Here is a 25,041-nt window from a genome sequence, read left to right on the forward strand (position 1 = left end):
TAGGAACACTTTTTACAGTTGCTCTGGGTACCACAAATCTGCTGAGTGATATAGACAGGTGTGCGATTCTAATGTTTTCATCCTGGTTTTCTCTGCCCGTCAGCCTGATTTTGCCTCTGCTGTTTTTACACAGAGCAGGAAAACTCTCACTTTGCCTTTTCAGCAATAAGTAAATGCGGCTATCCATGTAAATATTATTTTCTACTTGTACATTTATTTTCGGTGCAATTTTCATCACCTGTTATGTCATCAAATCTTTATTGTATTTGTATTGTAATTTTTGCATTGCTGTGAATACACACAATTAGACTCGACACCTCACCACTGTCGTGCCATTTTCATATGTCCAGCCCCAGGCTCAGCTAGTTCCCTTTCACGCCTGACTTGCTCATGCAATAACAGAGTTCTTGTCTTGGGACACTATCATATGATTTCTTTAGACACACAAAGGAAGATTGCAACACCTTCTGACCTTCTCTATACTTCTCCATCAACACTCTCAAGGAAATCATTGTATTGATAATGTTTTTCTTAGCATGGAGAGATGGTGATTGTCACCTCTGTTCTCAACCTCTTAACGTAGTATTTAGATTATGATGATTGTAGTCTTGTCAGATTACAACTATATTTAAATCAAATAGTGGTTGATGTTGAAGAATGTGGATTTTCATGTGAGAATGACCTGCTGAGAAATCTGCTTCAAGTGAAAGTAAAATGAGTGAACCATGAAGTGAAGTATAGAATTAAAAACATGTTATTTTAAAGTACAACATAGAAAAGAAGAACATGTATCAATGTGGTTTTAAAGTTTAGAGTTAAAATTTTGTTTTCAATCATATATGCAAAAAACATCAGTGTATGTGTGGCTGGACATCGAGTAATTGTAAGTTCACGATATGAATTGGATGTCCAGACAGGGGGAGGCAAAGGGAAAATGAGTATAAAAGAGGGTGCCAAGGAACATTCAGGGTTACTTGCTCTAGTTCTTGCAAGTTGCAGAAAAAAAATATGAACATGATACCCAGGGAGTCTATAGTTAGACATTATAGCAAGTAACGCCAGAGGAGCAGCCTTTGCCCCAAACCTTTCTGTTAGCTCATTTTTGACATGTTAGAAAATTAATTCAGAAAAATTTGGATATTCATGTTTTCCTGCTGCATCGGTGGGAAGTCATGCACATTTCTCTTCTGCAAACTCTCTCCTCCCAGATATTCGAACAAAATCAGCATTAAGTCAGAATCGGGTAATTAGATAAGAATAATTAGAGTGATCTGATCACATTTGGACACAAAAAAAGTAACCAGAACTGAACAATACTATGATTTCTCTGTACCTTCAGGGAAAACTGCTGTCTAGATGGTAAACACAGAGGCACATTAAAATGAGAACAGGTGGATACTTCATTTAACAAACTGCAGAGAATTATAAAAAGAGAGAGAGAGAAGAGAGACTTATTGGAAAATTTTTAAAATGCTAATTCATGTTAATGCTCAGTTGATCTTTAAATTGTTAATTGATAAGCCTGAAATAATAACCCTGTTATAGGGCAGGGATAGCTCAGTAGGTAGAGTGGTGGCCCCATGATTGGAAGGTCGGGGGTTCGATTCCCCTTAACAGCTACCCTGAGGTACCCCTGAGCAAGGTACTGTCCCTACACACTGCTCCCTGGGCGCCCAATGGCTGCCCACTGCTTCACTGAGTGAATAGGTTAAAAGCAGAGAGGAATTTTCCCAACAGGGATCAATAAAGTATACTTTCTTTCTTATTTATAAAAACATTTATAAATAACAGTTTAACAGTTTAACATATTAAAAAAATATTTCAAGGTTTTGTTTTTGTTTTTCTTTGTTGTACTACAAATCACTGATATTAGTATCACACCCACAATGGCGATCCAAGAAACAGATAACCTCACATGTGCACGTTACAAGTCAGAATTGCTGCTGTTTCAAACAAACATTTTCAGTGCTATAAATCAGCGGTCCCCAACCTTTTTTGCGCCACGGACTGGTTTATGCCCCACAATATTTTCACGGACCGTCCTATAAGGTGTCGTGGATAAATACAACAAAATAAAACTAGTACCGGTACTGAAAAAAAGAAGATTTATTCATAACACATGTGAAAAGACCCAGGAAAACCGAGTTAACAATAAAAAACAATAACAAAACAACGCTAAAAAACGATAAAAACCCTGAAAACCATACATTTCACACCCCAGCCTCAACTCTCGCCACCCTGAACCAAACGACTCATGGACCGGTACTGGTCCATGGCCCGGGGATTGGGGACCTCTGCTATAAATCACACACTTTAACAGCTTGGTTCCAATGATTTAAAAAAACAAAACACACACACTTCTTAATTGCCCTGTGGGTTTAAATAAAGTATTGTGCATTTAAATTGAAAGTATTAAATAGTGTTAGCTCTGCCTTGAAATGTCAATATAAACTTATGTAACTGCAAAGAAAACACTATAGAGTAGTGCTACTAGTACTACAGGTTGCACAGTTGGGACTTTTTCTTTAAAAGAAGGGATTCAATGAGCCCCTTCTCAAGATTTCTGGACAGAATTGGACAGACATGGACTAAAATTATCATAAAACATAACTTTAAATAGGATAATTTTATTAAGAATTGTAAAAAATGTCTGACGTGATTTCAGACAACCGATAACAAAAATGCAACATAACCCAATATTTACTGTTCTGGAAACAGGGTGAATACTATTTAACAACATTTAGAACTGTAAGTAAAAACCTTTTAGAAACAGCTTCTTCTTTTTGACATTTGACATACCTTATCCCAAAATGGTTATATATAACTTCAGTAAAACTGTTTGACCTAGAGTACATATTTGACATTTCAGAGCTCATTTCGATCTTGATTTCTAGCCAACTCCTCGTGTGCAGCGTTGTTGATGTTTTTAGCTGCTCTAATAGCTGATTTCATAGATGTCTCAATCCAAGCATGAGGGAAAGCTGTGTGCTCCCCAGCAAAGTGGACCCTGCCTTCACTTCTGAAGAGCTCCTTTGCGTACTCTATGTGTTGGTATGGCGCGAAGAAAGCAAAGCCACCCAAGCTGTATGGATCAATGCCCCACCTTTTCACCACCACCCCAATGCAGAGGTCCCACACCTGCTCACCATGAATCTTCGCTAAATTTCTCAATGCTAGCTCTTTAAGGTCTTCATCGGTCGCACCTTGTAAAAACTGGGCGTCATCAGCCCAGGTGTAGGAAGCCAAGAGGACACCAATTGTTTGATTTCTTGGGAAACTGTGGCTGGGGTAGTAGATGTAACGAGAGGGCCGGTCTGTGATACTCTTTCCTCCATGGATGCCATCGTCCACCCAGAACTTCCTCTTGAAGGTGAGGATGATTTTAGTGGAGCATTCATAGTGGACAGCCCTCAATGCCTCCATTTTCTGGGTGGAGAGAGGTGGGTTGAAATCCAGGAAGAGGGCAGCTTTGGCTGTGGTTGTTACTAAGACGGCATCGCCAGTAATGTATGTCAAAGCTGACTCGCCCTTTCTTCTATATGACACAGTTACACCCTCATTTGACTGGCTGATGAATTTGACTTTGGAGTTGAAGAGGATGGGGCCATTAATGAAAGAGAGAAAAGCTTTGGGGAGGAGATCTGTCCCACCAGTTATTTCATCATACCTTAAAAAACAAACAAACACAAAAACACGAATGTCAGCCTGAGCTTTTGTACAGAATCAGTGCAAAGACCTTAGGACCATGCAGTGGTGACATAAACAGTTGAATTTAAGAGGAAATTAGTTAGTAGTCAGCATTTAGGAATAGGGGAACATTTCACTGCCTAGACGTGTAAGTAAATTATATTTACCATCACATTTCTTCGTTATTTACTTACTTTGATGTTACCCTATTCATGTTCAATTTTACAGTTGTAGTATTTTGTGGTGGGTGTATGACAGAGACATGGTTATAACCTCATATTTGTTTCCAGCTTGTTTGTTTTTAGTCTCAAATGTTACATATACAGCAAACTGGTTGCTTCCTTTGTGATTAAATGTTACAACATTAAACTAAGCGAGTAGGTGATATGATATATATATATATATATATATAATTTTCAACAGGAATTATGAGAGATTCCCTAAGAATTTGCTTATAAGTAAATCCAATCAAGGAAATCCAACTACAACGTTGTACTGGGTCAGGATTGTGAACAAAACAAAAACAAAAATAAGATTTGATTATTCTTTCTTTGCATTGTTCATGACTACCATCACTTCCTTTTTAATAATAATCTTACATTGTGCTATCGCTGACATCATTCTCGACGTAGAGCATCTCAGTCAGAGCCAGATGCATCATGCTCTGTTCATTCAGTAACTCTGCAATCATAACCACTGCCTCTGGACTTAAACCACCTTCCTCTTTCAGGTACTCCTATAAAAAAAGAAGGTTGTACATGGTCTTTTAGTAAATTTATTTTGTTTACATTGTCCAATGAAGATCTAATATCATAACAGGCACTATTTCAGGAATATGATTCTGCACTTTACCTTTACTGAATAATGGTCATATTTCTTAAATGCAGCTTTGCATCCATGGGCTTTAATTTCGTCTCTCACCTTGAAAGAAAAGATACATACACAAGTTATTTCCAGTGGTTCTGTATGCAAAGTCATTTAGTATTGCAATATTAATAACACGTCATCCAATAGAGTCGTTACAGGAATGGAGTCTGTTCCAGTTGAGTCTTGGTAAAACACTGGTACACCATTAGGAGCCTACAACACCTATAATTTTATTAAATATTTAATACCTACAAACATGAAGACAAAGCATTGCCCATTTGAATCTTAAAAAACTCAACAGCTCACATGCTAAGATTTGCATTTAATTGGTCCTTGAAAAGTGTCAATATGGTACATTTTCTTTGGCTTCTTGTGCATTTTAAACTTTAAGTAACTTAAAAAAAATCTTATGAGCTTTTTTGCCTTTATTTGAGAGTGTGAAGTGACAAGAAATTGTTAACTTTAATTTTCAGTAACAGTGGGATAACCATGTGGAGTATGTGTCTGCATGAATAAGTCAACACTTGCATTTAAGGCTTAGAGTCCATGGAGTGCATAAATGCATTAAATTAATATTTTATAGGACAACTGCTGAATCTGTTGTATTTTTAATAGACAGCTCTGCTATGGTATCACTCTGTATAAAAAGTGCCATGAATTCCTCCTACATCTTTACCTACCTTCTGCAAAGCCTGCCACAACAGGTCGTCAGCTGATTTCCCCCTCTCCCTCTCTGGCAGTTTATAATTCAGGATGTCGGGGTTTGCTGTCACTGCGTATGTCCTCGTCCTGTTCCGTTCATTAACCAAGTAAAAAGTGTTGGAGTCATACATGATGAATGGATTCAGCTTGAGCCCCATTTCTTTGATGTACCAGCGGATGATCCTGTTAAAGCATGAGGTCATTCGCTTGTTAATGTTTATAATGCAGTACAAAAACTGGTCCTTTGAGAGCAAAACTTGACAATGTTTGACATTCTTTTACTCACTGGTGGTTACTCGGTATCCTCATTGCACCCAAATCAGCATACCAGCCATTTTCTTCATCCCTGTAGGTCTCCACCCTTCCTCCCACACGAGGACTAGCTTCTATGATGGTTACCTTAATCAAACAGTTCAAGAGAAAAAGCAATAAACAAAAATATTGTGGAAAATATATACTTTTGCTGTTCTATCTTGGAACATCTAGAAACATACCATATTGTTATAAATCCAGAGAATTAGACACTTGTAATGCTCCAGGAGTGTTGTACATAAGCCATTAGGACTTTATTTATAATGAGTTTAAATGAAAGCTAAAAAAATATGAGAAAGGTTGATAGGTAATTGTGTTTGTTCTTGTCTGCAATCACTCTCAAATCACATTCTGATCTCAGAAGAATCTTAAAAATGCCTCATGCCTCATGCCATTTCACTACTGTGCACCTTTTTGTTTTACAGAAACATGAAGTCCAAAGACGTTTGTGTCAAATTCAGACATGAAATTACTTCTACTAGGGCCCAAAACACAACTTATGTGATTGATAACGTGTGTATGATTGTTAGCAGGCTCTTAAAAAATATATTTAAAGAGAATATTTACAATAACTTTTTACCAGAGCCTTTCGGACCACTGCAAGACCAGACAAAATTGAAAATATTTGAAATAGGAGATATAAGAATTCATTGTCTCAAGAAAATATCACAAACTAACTCCTTATCCTTCTGGATCCAGAATCTCATAGTGTGAAGTGGACCATTCTTGGGATTTTAGAAATCATCTATGTTTTGGGGTTGGAAATGATTTTCATATAAAAGAAAATTGCACTGACTGGATACAATAATTAGGCATGAATAAAAAATGTGTTAAATGTTTTGTCCTTTTAAAAGTAAGGAAAGATTTTATATTTTAAACACTTTTAAATATAAAATGATATCATTGGAACAGATGTATTCTACTTACTTACTTGCAACATTTTTTTTAACCTGCAGATGGCAGTGTTTGCATTCACTGGATGGAAAACAAACAACATAACTAGCATACACATATTTAAATCTTGCATGTACCTTGTGTCCTGCACCTTCCAATAGCTTGGCAGCCGTCAGCCCAGCGATCCCAGCCCCAACAATAATAACGTGATGAGACTTCTTGATCTGAGGAAGGCCAGTCTGCACTGTGTCCATGAGCCGATAATTATCGTCATCCTCCAGACATTTAGCCAGCTCTTCATTCATGCTGGCAACAGTAGCAGTGGGATACAAAGCCAACAGCAGCACACTGATGGCAAATGAATGGACTGAAGATAAAAAGAGATTTTAAAACATTTATGTTATGAATAACATATAACATACATATTATATTACATTACATATTACATAATCCATATAAGTTAATTTAAGTTTGTGGAGTTATAATTTCAGTTACTAATAACTTTGAGCCATAATAAATGATGAATGTGCAAAAAACTTATTAAAATTAAAAACTTAAAGTATTTCTATTTCCCAATTCTCAAATTGCATAGAACAATATTCTTGTATGAATCGGTGTGACTAGGTGAATGAGGTAAATCCAGTAAAAAGCTTTAAGTACTCAGGTAGAGTAAAAAAGCACTATATAAGAACCACTCCATTTACCATTTTGATAGTCATATTGACTTCCTGGGATTATAGAATGTCAACACCAAGTGTTTCAGGACAGCACGTGGTACGCACATTTTAATGATGATCACAAACTCAACAAAGAACAGCAAACTATGCAAGAAGAGCTCTGGAGCTCGGAATCATTACACATTAAAAAAAAACAAACAAACATTACAAGAGTTTTTACATTTTCAAGACCAAAATTAAAGATTGCACCAGAATTACTCACAAAATTTCCACTTGGCAAATTGTGGCTTCATCTCACTTTGCTCAATGGTTTTCCTTATATCTTTGGCAGCAAGTAAAGAACAAGACGAAAAACAGAATTAGAATGAGAAATAGAAACTGGGATCTCGATACAGTACCTTTCATCTTCATATTTGTGAATTTCAAAAAGAGGAAGCATTTATATCCCAAAATTTTACCACAGCAGCTGTAGTTTTACTTTCACTTCTGCCAGTGCTTTGTAATACCGCTGATTTTTTTATTCTATTATCAGAGAAAATTCATTAACACTATTTACAAAGAAATGTTGTGTTCTCTTTTCTTTCTAAGGACAGGAGAACACAACTATTCATATCCTATATGATATCCATCAACATAAACCCACATACATGCTCAAATCCTGAAAGAACAGACGGGAGTGCAGCAGATAACTCTAACCCTTGGAAAAATTCCTCAAATACTTTTACTTTTCTAACTGCTTTATTGTTTTTTTTATCTATCTATACAAACTGATACATTTGGTGCTGCATTTATCTAATCCCTATAAACATTTTGTTTTACTTTGTAATAAAAAAGTCTAGAAAGTCATTTGTAGTCATCTTTTAAAAAGCATAAAAAATATGAAAAACCTGCACACATATAATACAAGTATTGTTTTTACCAAGCAGAAATAAAACTATATTACCGTTTAAAAGAACTTGCTAATCCGATGTAACTCGTGTCTCCTCCTTGTCGTTCACTTCAGTTCACTCCTGTTTATACTACTCACCTGACTGCCCCATCCTAAAGGACAGGCTTGCCCCGCCTCTTTTGAAAATGAGGCTTCAGTTTTGGTTTCAGTTTTTCCCTGTCTCGTGCGGTCAGATGATATACATCCACTGTTTGGGTCCTATGATGAGAAAAATGTAACTTCCTTTAAATCTTTTATCATTCTGTCATTTGCTAAACAAACGTCTTTCCAGAAGTCACGTGTTTTCAGTGGCACCACATGCAGGACGTATATCTTTGAGCAGGTTTGATTATTACAAAGAAAAAAATGAGACTATAGACATTAACTTTGTGTAACATTGCCACTTTATTGTGTGAAAATGCTACATCACAAAAAGTCTTTGATACAGATGCAGTTTTTAATAATATATCTCTATCACCACTAATTTACCAAGGCCTTTTATATGAAAAGTGAGTAGTACAGCACAAAAAAGAGATCAATTAACAAAAGGATAAAAAGCTGTAAACTCTGAAACAATAATATTTAGTATTGTTACTTAGCTAATTCATGGAAAAGATTGGTTTGTAATAAGTAGATAAGTGGTTTAAGGATCCTTCTTTTGAAGATTGTTGAAGACTAAATATGTCAGACCCTAGAGTTCATCTCTTTTTCGACATTTAGCTGACTCTGAATTCAGCAGCACAGCTCTGTTAATGTTTTTAGCTGCCCTTACTGCAGATTTCATGGACGTCTCAATCCAAGCATGAGGGAAGGCTGTGTGTTCACCAGCAAAGTGGACACTGCCTTCACTTTTAAAGAGCTCCTTAGCATACTCTAAGTGTTGGTAGGGTGTGAACAGAGCGAAGGCACCAAGGCTGTAAGGATCCATGCTCCACTTTTTCACCACCACCCCAGTGCAGAAATCCCAGACCTGCTCACCATGAATCTTTGCCAAATCGCTCAGAGCCAGCTCTTTGAGGGCTTCATCACTTGCACCTAGGAAGAGTAGTGAATCATCACCCCAGGTGTAGGATGCCAGGAGGACACCGATGGTCTTATTTTTTTGGAAACTGTGGCCTGGATAGTAGATAAAACGAGTAGGCCCGTCTGTGATGCTCTTTCCTCCTCGGATACCGTCGTTCTCCCAGAACTTGTTGTTAAAGGTGAGGAGGATTTTAGTGGAGCTGTCATAATGGACAGCCCTCAGTGCCTCCATCTTTTTGGGGGACAGAGGTGGGATGAAATCCATAAATAGAGCTGCTTTTGTTGTGGTTGTTACTAGGACAACATCAGCCTGAAGATCAGTAAGAGAGGACTGTTGTCCGGTTTGGTATGATACAATGACTCCTTTGTGTGAGTGACTGATACGCTTGACTCTAGAGTTCAGGAGAATAGGGATATCAAGGACAGTAAGGAAAGCTTTGGGGAGAAGATCAGACCCACCAACAACTTCAAAGTACCTATAAAAAAAGAGCCATAAAAATAACATTTTATTATTATTGCAGTTAATATCTGTAGAAAATTATTTACATGTACAGTTTCTACAATTCCATTTTTAGGTTCTAATGAACTGCTCAGAGCAGGCAGAAGCAAACTTTATTGCGTGTGTGTGGCTGTTGGATCACATTAAATGTTTGCATCTCTTCTGCTGCATGTTCGAACAAGTTCAGTCATCACAATGTTATGGTATCGTGCTTCGTGATGATAAGTGCTCCATACCTTGCGGCAAAGGTAAGGCCCTCATGATAAACATAGTGAAGCGCTTACGTAAAAAAAGCAGGATATATCAAAACAAGTCGTGCCAAATGACTGTTTAACTGCTCCGTGTTTTCTGGATGTTACCATTGTTTATTGATATGCTTGCATGCACTGAAAACTCATAGATACTTTTTTATATTCTACATAAAGACATGAAAAATTGCAGTTGCTGTTTGCAAACACATAACATATATTTTATATTTGAAGCCTTTGCTGCTATATTAAATGGCTCAAATGATTAAAAAGCACATTTAAGCTATTATATATTATTACATTAGTTTTTTCTTGGATTAATCATGTGTGTGACGGTCTCTTTTTGTGACCAAATGGTAGAAAAGCACTCTTAATTGGGTGATAATAAAGACATTTTAATTATGTTTTTGCACATAAATGTAAACATGAAGAAGGTTTGAGGAGTTGTCAGGCCCTACTTGGTGCTGTCACTGATGTCAGTTTGGTCATAGATCATCTCACTAAGTGCAGTGTACATAAGACTCTGTTCGTTGAGCAGCTCTCCAATCATTCTCAACGCTTCGGGGCTCAGATCTCCTTCTTCTTTCAGGTACTCCTATTTGCAACAAACATTTACATTTTGTGAACTAAGGATGTACATTAATATCATCTGATTAAATGTTTTTGCTAGTTTTACTTGCACTGACACACATTTGTGCTGTAACAATTACAACCACCTCTTTCAGTTTTGTGGTTCATGGTGAAAAAGTAAAATGACGTAAGTAATTTTTTATTAAAATAAATATTTACTAATGTGTTTTTACTAGTTTATGTTATCCATATACCCTTATTTGTAATAAAATGTGGTAATCATTTAAATGTTTAACATTTAGAAATGCCAATGCAAGTACTCTGATTCTTCAGAATGTATCCTCATGATTCACTTAGTCAACAAGGACTGTTCTCATTTTACCATTCATTATCTCATTATGATTTATACCTTCACGGAATAATGGTCATATTTTTTCAGTGCAGCCCAGCAGCCATGAGCCTCCACCTCATCCTTTACCTACCAAAAAAGGAGAAAGAACAGTTGTTTATATGGAAAAAGTCCAGAACCTTACTTATTGCATTGATTCTTTTTGCAATGAGCAGTCAGAAATGTCCATATTAGTCTACAATATACTTTCATGACTGAAGGAGCAGGTGCAGTTGGTGAAATCAATTTTAATTTCTTGCTTTGACTTTTCAGAATATCTTCAGTCAAAGCATTTGTCATGTTACATAGTGTTGAGTAGACAATGTTTAAATGCATTTGAGTGTGCTTAATTTAGTTTAACTGCTTTAATGATTTGAACAGTTTAAAATTCAAGGAAACATACATGTTGCAGTCATCACAAAAAACTCTAAGATTCCCTTTTTTGTGCTAGTGGTCAGAGTTATATGGTCAATAATGATCTTTGAGAAAATGGAACAAAAGGGTTCCATTTTTGCAAAAGTTGTAAATTGAATAACTGGAGGAATTAGCTACTGTATGTTTCTCCATCCAACTCTTTTATGCCAGAGACATTTGACTCGCTTCCTTTTTTCTCACCTTCTGTAAAGCTTGCTGAAGGAGTTCATCTGCTGACTTCCCTTTCTCACTTGGCCACACATTGTACCCAAGAACATCAGGATTTGCTTGTGCTGCAAATGTTCTTTTCCGCTTTCCATTAACATGGTAAAAGGTATTAGGGTTATCCATGATGAATTCATTCAATTTGACCCCTAGGTCATCAGCAAACCATTGCACAATTCTGTAGAAAGACAAAGTCAGTGGTAGCAGAGTTAGATATATATGATCCCAGATGTTAAAGATAAGGAAAACACATGTTTGCGAGGTTTTCCTTTTGATTTAATGCACGCCTTCAGTGGATTTAATCTGTATAGTTAAAACTTACCGGTGAAAACTTGGGATCCTCATGGCCCCCAGTTCAGCATACCACCCATCTTTTTCATTTCTGTAGGTTTCAACCCGTCCACCAACGCGACCACTTGCTTCTACAATAGTTACCTTGACAACCACATGATTTAGAATTAGAAACACAATAGTACCACTAGAATAATGAGTGCAATGCAAATGTTTATCCATCATAACAGATGGACTTTAAGATGAATTGTTATGGTTGTTATGCATATGTTTTATCGGTTAAGTATATGTTTACACATTTGTGTAACAGATGAAATTCCTGGTTAGTTTTCAGAAGGAGTAACAAACCCTTTGGAAAATAACAAGCAAATGAATGATAAAAACAGCCAAACACTTGTGGAGAAAAAAGGATGGTGTTGTAGTGTTTAGGAAATATCAGTATTAATGGTATTTAGGAAATATTAATAACAATATTGTTACTGCTTCTGCTGGTACAGCTATTGTTAATGTCTTGATGCATGCTCACACATGTATGTAAATCTCAAAAGGTTGATTCTGTTTATAAGATTGGGCAAACCTGAAGTCAGCTGAGACTGAAGAAGTCACTTGGATGAGTGATGAAATGTTTCTTCCACTGAAAATGCTACGTCCAGATGAACAGAATCAACCTTTTGGGAACTATTGTTAATGTTTTTGCTGCTTGTTATGTGTCATTGCTTTCATTATATTAATCATACTGATAATGCAGTCATCTTTGTAGCCTCTATTCTAAATACACTTGCTAATGTTTGTTTTATTATTTACCATTTATTTACCATTAAATATTTACCATTACCATTTACCATACCACAAGTTTTTTCAAAAAGGTCTCAAAGACTTTAGAGTCAGACCTGTTACAGATCGTCAACTTTTCTTTAATGTCAGGTGTGTTTCCAGAATCACTAAAAACTGCTGTAATAAAACCCATACTGAAAAAGGACAATCTTGACAAGACACAAATGAACAACTACAGGCCGATCTCAAATCTCCCATTTTTAAGTAAGATCATTAAAAAAACAGTTTCTCAACAGCTCAATTAGTTCTTAAAACAGAATAACTGCTACGATGCCTTCCAGTCAGGTTTTAGACAGAACCACAGCACTGAAACCGCTCTGACCAAAGTGTTTAATGACATATGTCTGAATACAGACAGTGGAAAAATGTCAGTCTTAGTTTTACTGGATCTCAGTGCAGCATTTGATACAGTTGACCACAACATATTACTCAAACAACTGGAGAACTGGACAGGTCTTTCAGGAACTGTACTAAACTGGTTCAAAACATACTTAGAAAACAGGAAATACTTTGTATCAATAGGTAACTTCACATCTGAGCAGACAAGTATCACATGTGGAGTTCCCCAAGATTCCATCTTGGGACCCCCTCTGTTTAACATTTACATGCTCCCACTGGCACAGATTATAAAGAACAACAAAATAAACTATCACAGATATGCAGATGACACACAAATATATATCACACTGTCACCAGGAGACCTAGACCTAAACTTAGAAAAACACATTAAGACAATAACAAAATCAGTTTACTATCACCTCAAGAATATTTCAAGGAAAAAAGATCTGACGTCTCAACAGGACCTGGAAAAACTAGTCCATGCATTCATCTTTAGTAGGCTTGATTACTGTAACAGCATCTTTACAGGTCTACCTAAAAAATCAGTCAGACAACTACAGCTCATTCAGAACTCTGCTGCTCGAGTCCTCACTAAGACCAAAAAAGTGGACCACATTAGTCCAGCTCTAAGGTCTTTACGCTGGCTGCCTGTCCGTCAGAGGATAGTGTTGGGTCTAAACTCAGACCCCGCTGTATCCAGGACTTATTTCCGTGAAAGAAAAACAAGGCAACAGCGATCGATCGATTTACTTGCAAGGGAGGCCTCGTCGGTATCTCAGCTCATTACGAATGACCCCGACGATGGCCTCCTCTCGGTGCCTTTTTTTGAAAAAGCTCCCACAATAAACAACAGTTTACAACAGGTACCTCCCCTCGTAACTAGGGATGGGTACCGGTATCCAGTGACATTATGGCACCGGTTCTGACATAAACGGTAGTAACCATACCGAAAAGCAGCGCATATTTTGGTGCTTTTTTTTCCTTAAATGTCATACACTTTGGATTCTAGCCAATCATATTACCTTTGTGAGCGTAGTAGGCAGGCCCAGGTACATATGTTCTTTTAGAGCAGAGCTACAGATTAAAAATGCCCAAGGCGAAGTGGTCAAAAGTCTGGCTGTACTTCACAGCAAAAGATGCAAACTGAGCAGCCTGCAACAAGGCACACACTTTGCAAACCTGTAGCTACAATCCACTGCACAGCACTCATTTTGCAGAACTGTAAACAAAACTCACTGCTTTACACTCAATTTCCAAATGATCAACGCACTGCTAGGAGAGGAGGACGAGGAGGGGGGAGAGGAGGACGAGGAGGGGGAGAGGAAGGGTAAGAAGAGTAAGAAATAGAATTGCTGATTACATCAGAGCTACAATAGTGGACCATGTAATCAACCGTGGAATGACCCTGAGGGAAGCTGGCCAACGGGTCCAGCCTAACTCGAGCCGCTACACTGTAGCAAGCATCATAAGAACATTTTGAATTGAGAATCAGTTAGTACAGTCACTTTGCACTTTGCCAATATGGCGATTGCAAATAATTAATAAATAAATAAATAAATAATAAATAATAATAATAATAAAATAAATAATACTTGTAAATAAACACTTGTGTTTGTTTTGATGTGTGTGAATAAACACAAGTACTTGAAGTTTGGATCCCTCTGTGCTTACGGATCTATGACAAAAGTTTGAGCTCAAACTGACATGGCCTACCTTGTGCACAGTGTTGTGATATTTTGATACCATGGTAGCATTTACAGGATATTGTTTTGTAGTGATATTATACAGGAGAACTGTTACTCAATAAGGCCCATTTACTAGTTGTTTTTCTCTTTCTCTGTGACCCAAGAATTAATGTGTAAGACTCACAGGCTGGTACCTCAAGGTCGAAAACACCACAGAGATCACTTCCTTACTCCCATCCTCCCTTCTTTATCTCCTAGAAAAGAGCTTGTTAAAGGCCAGGTGGTTTGTTTCAGAATTCACTAATGAAAGAACTCTGTATTCTATGTCTAGGAGTGTATTTTGCTGGGATGATCATAAATTGTAACTGAAGAGATAAACTACACAAAGGATACTTCTTTGCTCACAAGGCAGGAAGACGTTTCCTTATTTGGTCTGTACCGGTTTGAACTGAGAACCTGCTGACACACGAACCTTTTTTTCCTCTATATAAGCTGTTTTGTACTAAATAAACCTTTGAGTTGGTTTGGGAAGGCAACCTGAAGCAGTCTGTGTTTCCTTGTTCTCCCAAGCTACTCCCGGCGCTGTAACTAACCCGCTGAACGGCATACCTGAGTGTTACTTTGAATAATTAGGAATCTTATAAGGAAAGGACAAAACTCTGCTTATCGGTGCTCACGCCTTGGAGGGAAACCGGGATGGAGATTTTCTCTTCAATTTGGTGTCAAGAAGTGGGATCGCTGACGAAGGTAAATATGCGTCTTTCATATTTATATAAAGACCGTATTATACCTCTCTCAGTGATCACCCATAAAAACGGGATATGCTGATGCAAGTTTCACTTAGTGATCCAGAGAGATACACTGACGACTTCTTTAGTCCCCGAATAAGGTAAATTAAAAGCAGAAAGACACAGGAAGTTGCCTGTTGTATTGCGAGAAGTTGCTCGTTAAGTGAGAAGTTGCTCACCCAAACAAAAATTGCTAGCAATAAATTTAAAGTAACCTCAGCTGTGCCACAGCAAAATACTAACATAAATCCTTCAAAGCGTGTAAACCCCTCTGGAAATCACTGAACATGGGTCAGAATAATTCAAAGACCACAGACAGGTCCGAGAAAAAATCGAAATCAACTGTAAAACCAAAAAAAAAAAAAAAAAAATATAAAGTTTCAAATAACGGCTCAGTACGCCTCCCACTTCCGGTCACGTGCAACTCACGTCCGCGAATCGGTGAAGACTTCCATGATTACGTAACCAGAACATGCGGAAGTACTTACGTGACTGACTTTGTTTACAACTTAAAAACTGTAAGTTCAATGCATTCTAATTTATTTCCGGAGCCCTATCCCGAACGATTATCGCCAGAAAACAGGTCAGTAAAACCGAAGGCCAGTGCAGATACTACCACGAAAGCTAAAAGTGTTAAGATAATGTTGAATTTTGATGTTGAAGGCTCAGAGGAAAGTGAAAAAAATGATGTATGCAGGATCACCTGCTCCAGCGCAGCAGGGAGATTTCAGAAGGAAAGATAAGAGTAGAGATGTGTGTTTTTATTGTGGAAAAATAGGACACTGGTTTCGTGAGTATCGATTTGCAGTCTCCGGCAAAGCACGCACGCCTCGACCACAGAACGCAGTACAAGTTCCGGCCACTAGGTGTCAGCGGAGCTCTTCCAGTCAAGGTAACTGGCAACAACGGGAAGCACGCAATACTGGCTCCACATCTAAGCAGCCTTACAATCCACAAGGTAGACAAGCTAGAGGTGCAAATTTAGCTCAGTTTTCCAGCAGCCGCAGACACCCAGAGCAAAAATGAATTTGTGTATTTAATTTAACACAAAGTGTGAAATGTTTGCTGACACTGATAACAGCTTATGTTTTCTCTGCCCTTTGCATCGACATGATGGAGAAGGAACAGACTCTGTGTCAGCTGGACGCCTCAGCAGAGAATGAACTCAACACCTTTTTGTCTGGTATTCCACGACACACAATGTGCCAAAGACGTGTTCAAAAACCACTGCCAGGTAATCCCATATCTGGGAGCCACACTTTTGTTTCTCTCACACTGTTCAACAACATGATAACTGCTCACACAAGTGAAGGTCAAACAGTGGTTTTGTCACATAACTCAGACATAGGTTACGATAACTAAACCATGTCGACACATAGATCTACCTTATACCTTATATTGGCTTTATACCTAATCACGCACAGCTCATGAAAAACAACAAGCCAGTATATGTCAAGCAATGTCCCATTTCCACCGAAAAAGCCGCAGCTCTAGATGTCATCATAGGAGATTTATTGACTACAGGAGTAACAAAGCCCACACTCCTGTCAATTCTGTGCCAAAGCCTAACAAACCTGGCGTATGGCGTTTCACACAAAATTTAAGGCAAATTAATGCAGTCATTATGCCTTCCTGTCGTTCCAGACTTCGCAGGATATTGACATACATTTCCATCCACATTTTACTGTGGTGGATTTGTGTTCCGCCTTTTTCTCAGTACCTGTGCATGAAGACACAGCCGTTATTTGCATTTACACATAGAAATAAGCAGTACACTTGGACTCGTTTGCCCTAAGGCATGATGGACAGCTCTGCTGCTTTCTCAATGGTGGTCCGTGCTACCCTGGACAGCTTTACTCCTCCTGAGGGCTGCACCCTGATCCAGTATGTGGATGACCTCCTCCTCTGTGCTCCGAGTGAGGAACTATGTCAAACTGCTACACACATGCTTCTCCAGCACCTCCAACAGACTGGCCACAAAGCATCGGCAAAGAAAATGCAGTACTGTCAGACTTCTGTTCAATATTTGGGATTCACATTGTCTCACGGAAAACGTTCCATGACTGCAGACAGGGTCAAAGCTGTGACCTCCGTCCCTCGGCCCACTACACAGAAGGAAATGCTGTCCTTCTTAGGCATGGTGAACTATTGCAGACAGTGGATACCAGACTGTTCTTTTCATGACCACATTCTGCGTGACTGTTGTGAACCTGCACAGATGTACTGGCCCAAGAGCATGGCAGTGGCTACCGTCCAGTAGCCTTCTATTCAAGGTGCTGTCCGTGGTTGTTCAGGAATGCCGGCCTGCCTGAGGGCAGTAGCAGCTTGCTCTATCATGATAAGGGACTCCGAGAAGCTCACACTCTCACATGACACTATTCTACACACCAATCACCAGGTCACGACCATTCTAGCAAACATAACTACACAACATATGCAAATCTCACTATAAAAGCAAGCAGCACACCTGATTCGCCAGCACATTTATTGATCCTATGCTGTGTTCTTCTGACCGACAGGATGGCTCAGACAGGCTTGATGTTCATGACTGCATGACGCGTATACAGGAATCCACAGCACCACATCCAGATTTAGAGCAAACACTTATTTCAGACTCAGCCACGGTTTATGTGGACGGGTCCTGTTCAAGGCCAAATGACAACTCATTTCTTTGTGGCTATTCAGTGGTGACATTGCCTGACATCATACTAGAGGCTCACTCATTACCATTTCACTCAGCACAAAAAGCAGAGCTCATGGCTTTAATACGTGCCTGTGAGCTACATTTGGATAAGCATGTGACAATTTACACAGACAGCCGCTATGCGTTTGGCGTTGTACATGACTTTGGCACATTGTGGAGACAAAGAGGATCTGGATCTGCTGATGGAAAACCGATTGCTAATTCTGATCTTGTGCAAAGACTTTTGCAGGCTATACAGCTGCCATCGGCCATTGCAGTTGTGAAAACGAAAGGACACAGTACAGCTGACACAGACGAAGCAACAGGTAATGCCCTAGCAGACGTGACAGCCAAGGCTGCAGCTGCATCACAGCTCCCACCTCCACAGGAAGTATTATCTGTGCCCGTACAGCTGCCACTTGTTACACTCCCAGACTATTTAGACACAAATGTTGATTTAAAATTCATACAAGAACAGGCCTCTGCATGTGATTACACCTATTGGGAGAATAATGACTGTACCTTAGATGACAAGGATGGCCTATACAAAATCTTGAGGGTTTGATTGCCCTCCCATCTTCCCTGCTGCCAGTCCTTGTCCGACATTTTCACGGTGAGTCATGTCGGACAAAGAGGGGTAATAGGGGCAATAAAATCAAGATCAAGATTTGTAAAATCAAGATTTATTTGTAAAATCAAGATTTGTAATTGAGAAAACATTGCATGCAGTAAAAAGCATATTAGCAACTTGTTTAACATGTGCACGAACTAATGTAGGAAAACCAAAAGCAGAACATCAGCATTTACCACAACCAGATTTTCCATTTCATACATTACAAATTGATTTTACACACATGCCAGCGCAAGGAAGCATCAAGTACTTACTGGTAATAGTGGATCAATTTAGTAAATGAGTAGAAGCTTATCCAACCTCAAAAGAAACTGCAGAAGTAGTCTATCAAAAGTTGAGCAATGAAATAATACCCAGATTTGGAATACCTCACCAAATTAACAGTGATAGAGGACCTTCATTCACATCAGAAGTAATTCAAAAGTGTGCTAAAACTTTAATGACCTGGATCAAATTACTTCCTCAAGTCCTCTGTCAGATTAGAATGACTCCATCTGCAGTAACCAAATTATCTCCATTTGAAATAAGACTATTTCCAACACCATGGTCAGCTTCCAGAGGGGCACCGCTATTAGAAGGTGATGTAGATATTGCATTGTCCGACTATGTCCACAATCTGGTAGAAACACTGAATAATAACTATCAGAAAGTTTGTCTCTCCCAGCCTCTCCCCTCCACAGTTCCACCAGTGGAGACCAGGAGATGCGGTGTTGGAGAAGTCACTAAAACCAAGGACACTCTGGGAGGCCGCGCGTTTTCCAGCCCCCAGGCTGTACTGGCAGTGACGAAGAACCAGCATCCTCACAGACGGACAACCTCAGTGGATTCATGCCAGCAGGGTTAAGACCAGCCCAATCGGACCATCTCAGGCGTCGGATCAAGTAGACGACATCTCCGGCGGGCCAGCGCCCGGATCCAATGTACATACACACACGCAATTACTGATTAACACACAACGCCTGAAAGAGCCAAGACTCAGAGCTCTTTGATCCTTCACGTGAACAAGAACAAGGTACTCAACATCCAGCAGGAACAGAAAGCCGAGAGTACCACATGATGTCTAATCTGATAAAGCTAGACTCATTCCATCCTGATAATGGAGAAAATGAAATGCCCATTGTCATCATACGACGCTTATACAATGTCTCTCGAACCTGGGACCAGGCCAGGAGACGACTGAAGAACTGTGTTTTTTCTTATATATTTTCTTATATATTTAGGTTATTTATCATATCTATCGCATTAACTTTAGGATTTTTCTTTGCTATTTTGTTACGTTCCCTAAAATTAGTAAATGGCAACATAGACGCCACTAATAAACCATTTTATGCACCCCCGAGAGCAGGAGCTAACGCCTGGTATGAAAATGCCAGAATAGCCGCTCGTGACTTAGGAAACAGTAACTGTTATGTCTGTTCAAAAGGTAACCCAGAACAGGTTATAGTAGGATACCCCATATCCGGTTTCCCCCTCACTGAGGGACTAGAGAAAATCGGCGGAGATAATGCTCTCCTTAAAGACACTTTACAGTTGACTCTGAGCCCTCTCGACTGCCTACTTAGACACACACACACACCAACTAACCCTGAGACTCCATTAGGCGAATTATTGAAGTTATCTAATGACACCGCAGGGACCTGCGCCCCAATGAAACGCCCTAAGAATAGGTTAAAACCCTCACTGCCCTTAGGACAGATCCCTCTCCATTTTAACACTAGTATGATATGTCTGCGCAGACTAAAGTTAACTGGCCCAGACACCCATATAGATTATACAAAGGATAACTATACATTTTTCTCTGACTCCCCAGGTGCACGCTGTAATGAGACATGGCTAGCTGTCTCTGTGGCTGAAGTTTTATCATATCTGGAGGAACATACACACAGTTCAAGTTCGAGCGGAGAATCGATCATTGTTCCCCCAGAAGGTGTCTTAAATGATACTGACTGGGGGGAGTTAGTTAAATCACACATGGTCACGCGCCTAACTAGAGCAATCCCTAACGGTTATTGGTTGTGCAACAATACTCTTAGATTAGCTCTACCTGTTAATTGGACCGGTACCTGTGGTCTAGTAACCGTTGATGTATGCTGTACTTTCATTCCCAATAATACCGCCCCTAATGGTTCATTCACACAAGCTATGAATAGACTTGAAGCATTGCAGATAGAACTAATTGCCAATACAGGCCACGGTCAGTGGCTAGATAAGTGGCTACAGGACATGTTTGGAAAATGGAAGGAACTAATTGTAGCCTTTGTAACCTTGCAGCATGTTTTCGATGATTATTGTCTGTTGTGTGATACCATGTATACGCTCTCAGGATTTTTTGATATTAAGCTTGCTCGAAGGACCAGTTACATTTATGACTTGTTTTATGTTTATGATTTGTCTTTATATTATGTTATTACGTTCTGTCTTTATACTATGTTATCATTTCATGATAAAAGGGGGGAACTGTTGTGATATTTTGATACCATGGTAGCATTTACAGGATATTGTTTTGTAGTGATATTATACAGGAGAACTGTTACTCAATAAGGCCCATTTACTAGTTGTTTTTCTCTTTCTCTGTGACCCAAGAATTAATGTGTAAGACTCACAGGCTGGTACCTCAAGGTCGAAAACACCACAGAGACGAGACCACTTCCTTACTCCCATCCTCCCTTCTTTATCTCCTAGAAAAGAGCTTGTTAAAGGCCAGGTGGTTTGTTTCAGAATTCACTAATGAAAGAACTCTGTATTCTATGTCTAGGAGTGTATTTTGCTGGGATGATCATAAATTGTAACTGAAGAGATAAACTACACAAAGGATACTTCTTTGCTCACAAGGCAGGAAGACGTTTCCTTATTTGGTCTGTACCGGTTTGAACTGAGAACCTGCTGACACACGAACCTTTTTTTCCTCTATATAAGCTGTTTTGTACTAAATAAACCTTTGAGTTGGTTTGGGAAGGCAACCTGAAGCAGTCTGTGTTTCCTTGTTCTCCCAAGCTACTCCCGGCGCTGTAACTAACCCGCTGAACGGCATACCTGAGTGTTACTTTGAATAATTAGGAATCTTATAAGGAAAGGACAAAACTCTGCTTATCGGTGCTCACGCCTTGGAGGGAAACCGGGACGGAGATTTTCTCTTCACACAGAGAAAGCAAAAGCCAGATATGGAGATGACTTTTACACACATTTCTACACTCCTCTCTGTGTGCGTGACTTCCTAATCACAACGGTTTCTAACAACATCCTGGTAGTCTCCCCCACACCCAATGTATGGTTTACCATAGATAACAAAGTGAAGCCATACAAAGGGCGGGAAGCTTACCAAACATCAAACAGACCTTCACAAGGATGTGCTTGTGATAAAACACTACAGCCCCCACTCAGAACCTCGAGAATCTGGGGAGGGGGACAAAATAATTCCTTTCATCACAGAGTTAAAACAATGTAGAGATGGTAAGCATAAAAATGACAAACATTTAACAATTCACTTTAACAGATAGACTTTAAAGTTCTGATGCTGGTCTATAAAGCTCTGAATGGTTTAGGACCAAAATATACCAGTGACCTCCTGACCCAGTATGAACCTTCCAGATCCCTCAGGTCATCTGGATCCGGTTTTTTATCAGTTCCCAGATTCAGAACCATAAAGCTGCATTCAGCCTTTATGCTCCATATATCTGGAACAAACTCCCAGAAAGCCTCATATCAGCTGAAACACTCAGTTTATTCAAATCCAGGTTGAAGACTCACCTATTCTCAGCTGCATTTGAATAAAACATCAAATCCACTCTTTTAAGCTTAAATTTCAAAACTTACATTTTAACTACTGATTTTATCTACTGTTTTTTAATCAAGTCTAATCATGCTTTTTATTTGTTTTAGTTTTTAATGTCTCTTTAAAGCACTTTGAATCACCTTGTTGTTGAATTGTGCTATATAAATAAACTTGCCTTGCCTTACCATTTATCTTTTATTGATCTACTTTATTTGTACTACAACTACCAAGTTTTATGCAAAGCTTAAAAACATGGGCTGCTTTTTTTGCTCCTCCTGAGTGGAACATTAGCAACTAATGAACTATTACTTTATCCAAAAAAATAGAAAAAGAGATTTGGAGAATTGAAGTGCCCAATGTTATATTAAGGCTTTGACACTGATGGTGGTCGTCAGCCATGGATGGTTATTGTGAATATGGTTTTTGATGAAAACCTTTGCTGTGAATCTCATGGAAATAGTACAGAAAAAAGAAAATGGGGAAGTAAAGAATCATGATACCAATTCATGATACCAAAATCCCCATAAAGGTGATGAAGGTGTTTTTTTTAAAATGTCATAATTTTACACTGTTAGAAAAACGTAACTTATGTGGGATTTGCACTTTTTTTTGTTTTCTTACAGGTTGTAAATCTTCAGAAATCTCTTTGATTTGACAGCTAACATTGCATTTAGATTGTCATTATATTATATTATTCTTATTATCAGGATATATGTGTGATACATGTACCTTGTGTCCTGCATCTTGCAGTAACTTGGCAGCTGTCAACCCAGCCATTCCAGCTCCAACAATAACAACATGATGAGATGTATTTATGTGTGGAAGACCAGCCTTTGCTGTCAGCAGCAGTTCATTATAGTCTTTGTCCTCCAGACAATCAGCCAGATGTTCCTTCAGCCTGGCAGCTGCTGTGTGACTGTGGTACACAGTGAACAGTAACACAGTGACAGCACCTGGAAACACAGTGAAAGGTCAAATATTTCTTTCCTTCTTTTAAAACAAGAGGAAAGAAATTTTTTAAGCAACAGACAAAATTGCTAAATACTATCGAATCAAAGTCTAGTTGAGTAACTATTTGATTGCATCACAGACATTGTCTCATTATGTCAGTAGGCTAGAATAACCATTTTTTAACCCCAAAAGAATGGGTAAGGTTCCTCCTGTCACAGTGTCACATGTGTTTTATGGAAAGTCCAGAAAATGACTTCTGCTGAAGTAAGAATGGAGTGATTAATGTGAATGAAACCCAGAAAAAAACAGAAGTAGAATACTTTTCAATCATTGCCGCAGACAGGAATGTGTTTGAGGAACTGAAGAAGGGAATGTGCACGTTCAGCAGATTGAGTATTGTACTTTCCAACATATACTTTACAAGACAGATACCGGGATTCACAACTGCCTAACAGAACAGGGTTCTTGCTGTTGAGCAGCCACAGCCTCAGTCAGGTAAGCGATCACAATGAATTCAAATGAAATGAAGCAATAAAGGAAAAAAAATGTGAGGTTAATTTAGTACTCACCTAAGTTCCATTGGACTTTATCCATCTTAGTTATTGTTGCTATGTTCTTACGCTATTTGAAAAGACAGAAGAGGAAGAGAAAAACACAATGAAAGCTTGTAGCACTACTTTCAGTCTTGGAAAGTACTGAGTTCTCTTTCAAATGAAATAAATCATTCCCCCACCTAATCCCCTGCTTTCCCCTGAAACAATGCATAATAGCTTCAATATCTGAATTTGATTTAAACAAATGTCATCTATCTATTTATCTGTCACAGTCCTCAAGTGTGTCGCGACAATTTTCCTCCCGCCACTTTGTTTTCTCTCGCTCTTCCTTTTCATCAGTGTGCTTGCTGCTGTGTGTGGGTGTGTCTACATACCTTACAGGGGCAGGATCCTGCTGGGATATCAGCCCTATCCTGGATGCACCTGGTTCAGTCAAGCACTTGTGCTCTAACTGCGGAGTGTGCGTCACTTGGTGGAGATGAGAGATTCTTTTCAGGAGAAGCAGAGGACTCTGATTCATGGGACCTCCCTTCTGTTGAATTTCTAAATAATGGACTTTTTAACTGACAACCTCAGAAAGATTTTGTAAATAGCACATCACACTTACACTGTAAATAAACTCACTAAACTAAACTTGCATCTTTGAGTCATGAATTTGAGTCAGATGATTCATGACTCTATCTATCAAGCAAGTATACTAAATTCTTACCTGTTAGGAGCATAAACATTACATGCACAGCTGGAGTCACTTGAGGTGAACAAGCATCTTATGCAGTGTTGGTCAAGTTACTTGATAAAAGTAATCAGTAACTAATTACTGATTACTTCCCCAAAAAAGTAATCCCGTTACTTTACTGATTACTTATTTTCAAAATTAATTAATTACTTAGTTACTTAGTTACTTAGTTACTTTTTAAAAACACGATTTACAACATGAACAGGTGATAAAGTGATAGATCTCTCAGCCCAATTCTACTTTTTCTACATAACCCATCATACAAAATGTAATCAAATGGAAAAGTCTCTTTTTTTAACTTGTTTTATTAGTTTTAATCTTTTAACTTTATGCATCAAGCAAA

At 38.7% G+C, this 25,041-nt stretch overlaps 2 protein-coding genes across 3 annotated transcripts; both read right to left on the bottom strand.

The window, feature by feature from the left end:
- Positions 1-1,740: 1,740 nt before the first annotated feature.
- On the bottom strand, positions 1,741-8,126 carry LOC146579043 (L-amino-acid oxidase-like). The gene is made up of 8 exons (XM_085269471.1): positions 8,083-8,126; positions 7,402-7,461; positions 6,600-6,829; positions 5,543-5,655; positions 5,235-5,439; positions 4,540-4,608; positions 4,287-4,423; positions 1,741-3,667 (listed from the first exon to the last, which is right to left on the bottom strand). The coding sequence occupies exons 2-8, from the start codon at positions 7,430-7,432 to the stop codon at positions 2,866-2,868; spliced, it is 1,587 nt and encodes a 528-aa protein (XP_085125597.1). The 5' UTR covers positions 7,433-7,461; positions 8,083-8,126; the 3' UTR covers positions 1,741-2,865.
- A 396-nt stretch (positions 8,127-8,522) lies between these two features.
- On the bottom strand, positions 8,523-24,435 carry LOC146579044 (L-amino-acid oxidase-like). 2 transcript variants are annotated; one of them, XM_085260697.1, is made up of 8 exons: positions 24,337-24,435; positions 23,978-24,029; positions 23,187-23,410; positions 11,757-11,869; positions 11,411-11,612; positions 10,817-10,885; positions 10,296-10,432; positions 8,523-9,566 (listed from the first exon to the last, which is right to left on the bottom strand). In XM_085260697.1, the coding sequence occupies exons 2-8, from the start codon at positions 24,000-24,002 to the stop codon at positions 8,759-8,761; spliced, it is 1,578 nt and encodes a 525-aa protein (XP_085116823.1). In that variant the 5' UTR covers positions 24,003-24,029; positions 24,337-24,435; the 3' UTR covers positions 8,523-8,758. The 2 variants fall into 2 exon arrangements, with proteins under 2 accessions (XP_085116823.1, XP_085116832.1); XM_085260706.1 differs by lacking the exon at positions 24,337-24,435 and adding an exon at positions 24,142-24,285.
- Between the last annotated feature and the right edge of the window lie 606 nt (positions 24,436-25,041).

This window comes from Mchenga conophoros, linkage group LG3 (assembly GCF_057382185.1).
Source record: "Mchenga conophoros isolate Kocher_MC1m ecotype Shallow Benthic linkage group LG3, M_conophoros_male_GT1.1, whole genome shotgun sequence".
NCBI classification, from domain to species: domain Eukaryota; kingdom Metazoa; phylum Chordata; class Actinopteri; order Cichliformes; family Cichlidae; genus Mchenga; species Mchenga conophoros.

Bases quoted from the DNA above. Each gene is read 5' to 3' on its own strand.
- LOC146579043 (XM_085269471.1), bottom strand. From the start codon at position 7,432: ATGAAGCCACAATTTGCCAAGTGGAAATTTT. The intron at 5,656-6,599 runs GTACATGCAAGA...TGTTTGATTAAG, and splicing joins TGGAAGGTGCAGGACACAAG to GTAACCATCATAGAAGCTAG. The intron at 4,424-4,539 runs GTAAAGTGCAGA...CTTTTTTTATAG, and splicing joins ATGACCATTATTCAGTAAAG to GAGTACCTGAAAGAGGAAGG.
- LOC146579044 (XM_085260697.1), bottom strand. From the start codon at position 24,002: ATGGATAAAGTCCAATGGAACTTAG. The intron at 10,886-11,410 runs GTGAGAAAAAAG...CTTTTTTGGTAG, and splicing joins TTCAGCAAGCTTTACAGAAG to GTAAAGGATGAGGTGGAGGC. The intron at 10,433-10,816 runs GTATAAATCATA...TGTTGCAAATAG, and splicing joins ATGACCATTATTCCGTGAAG to GAGTACCTGAAAGAAGAAGG.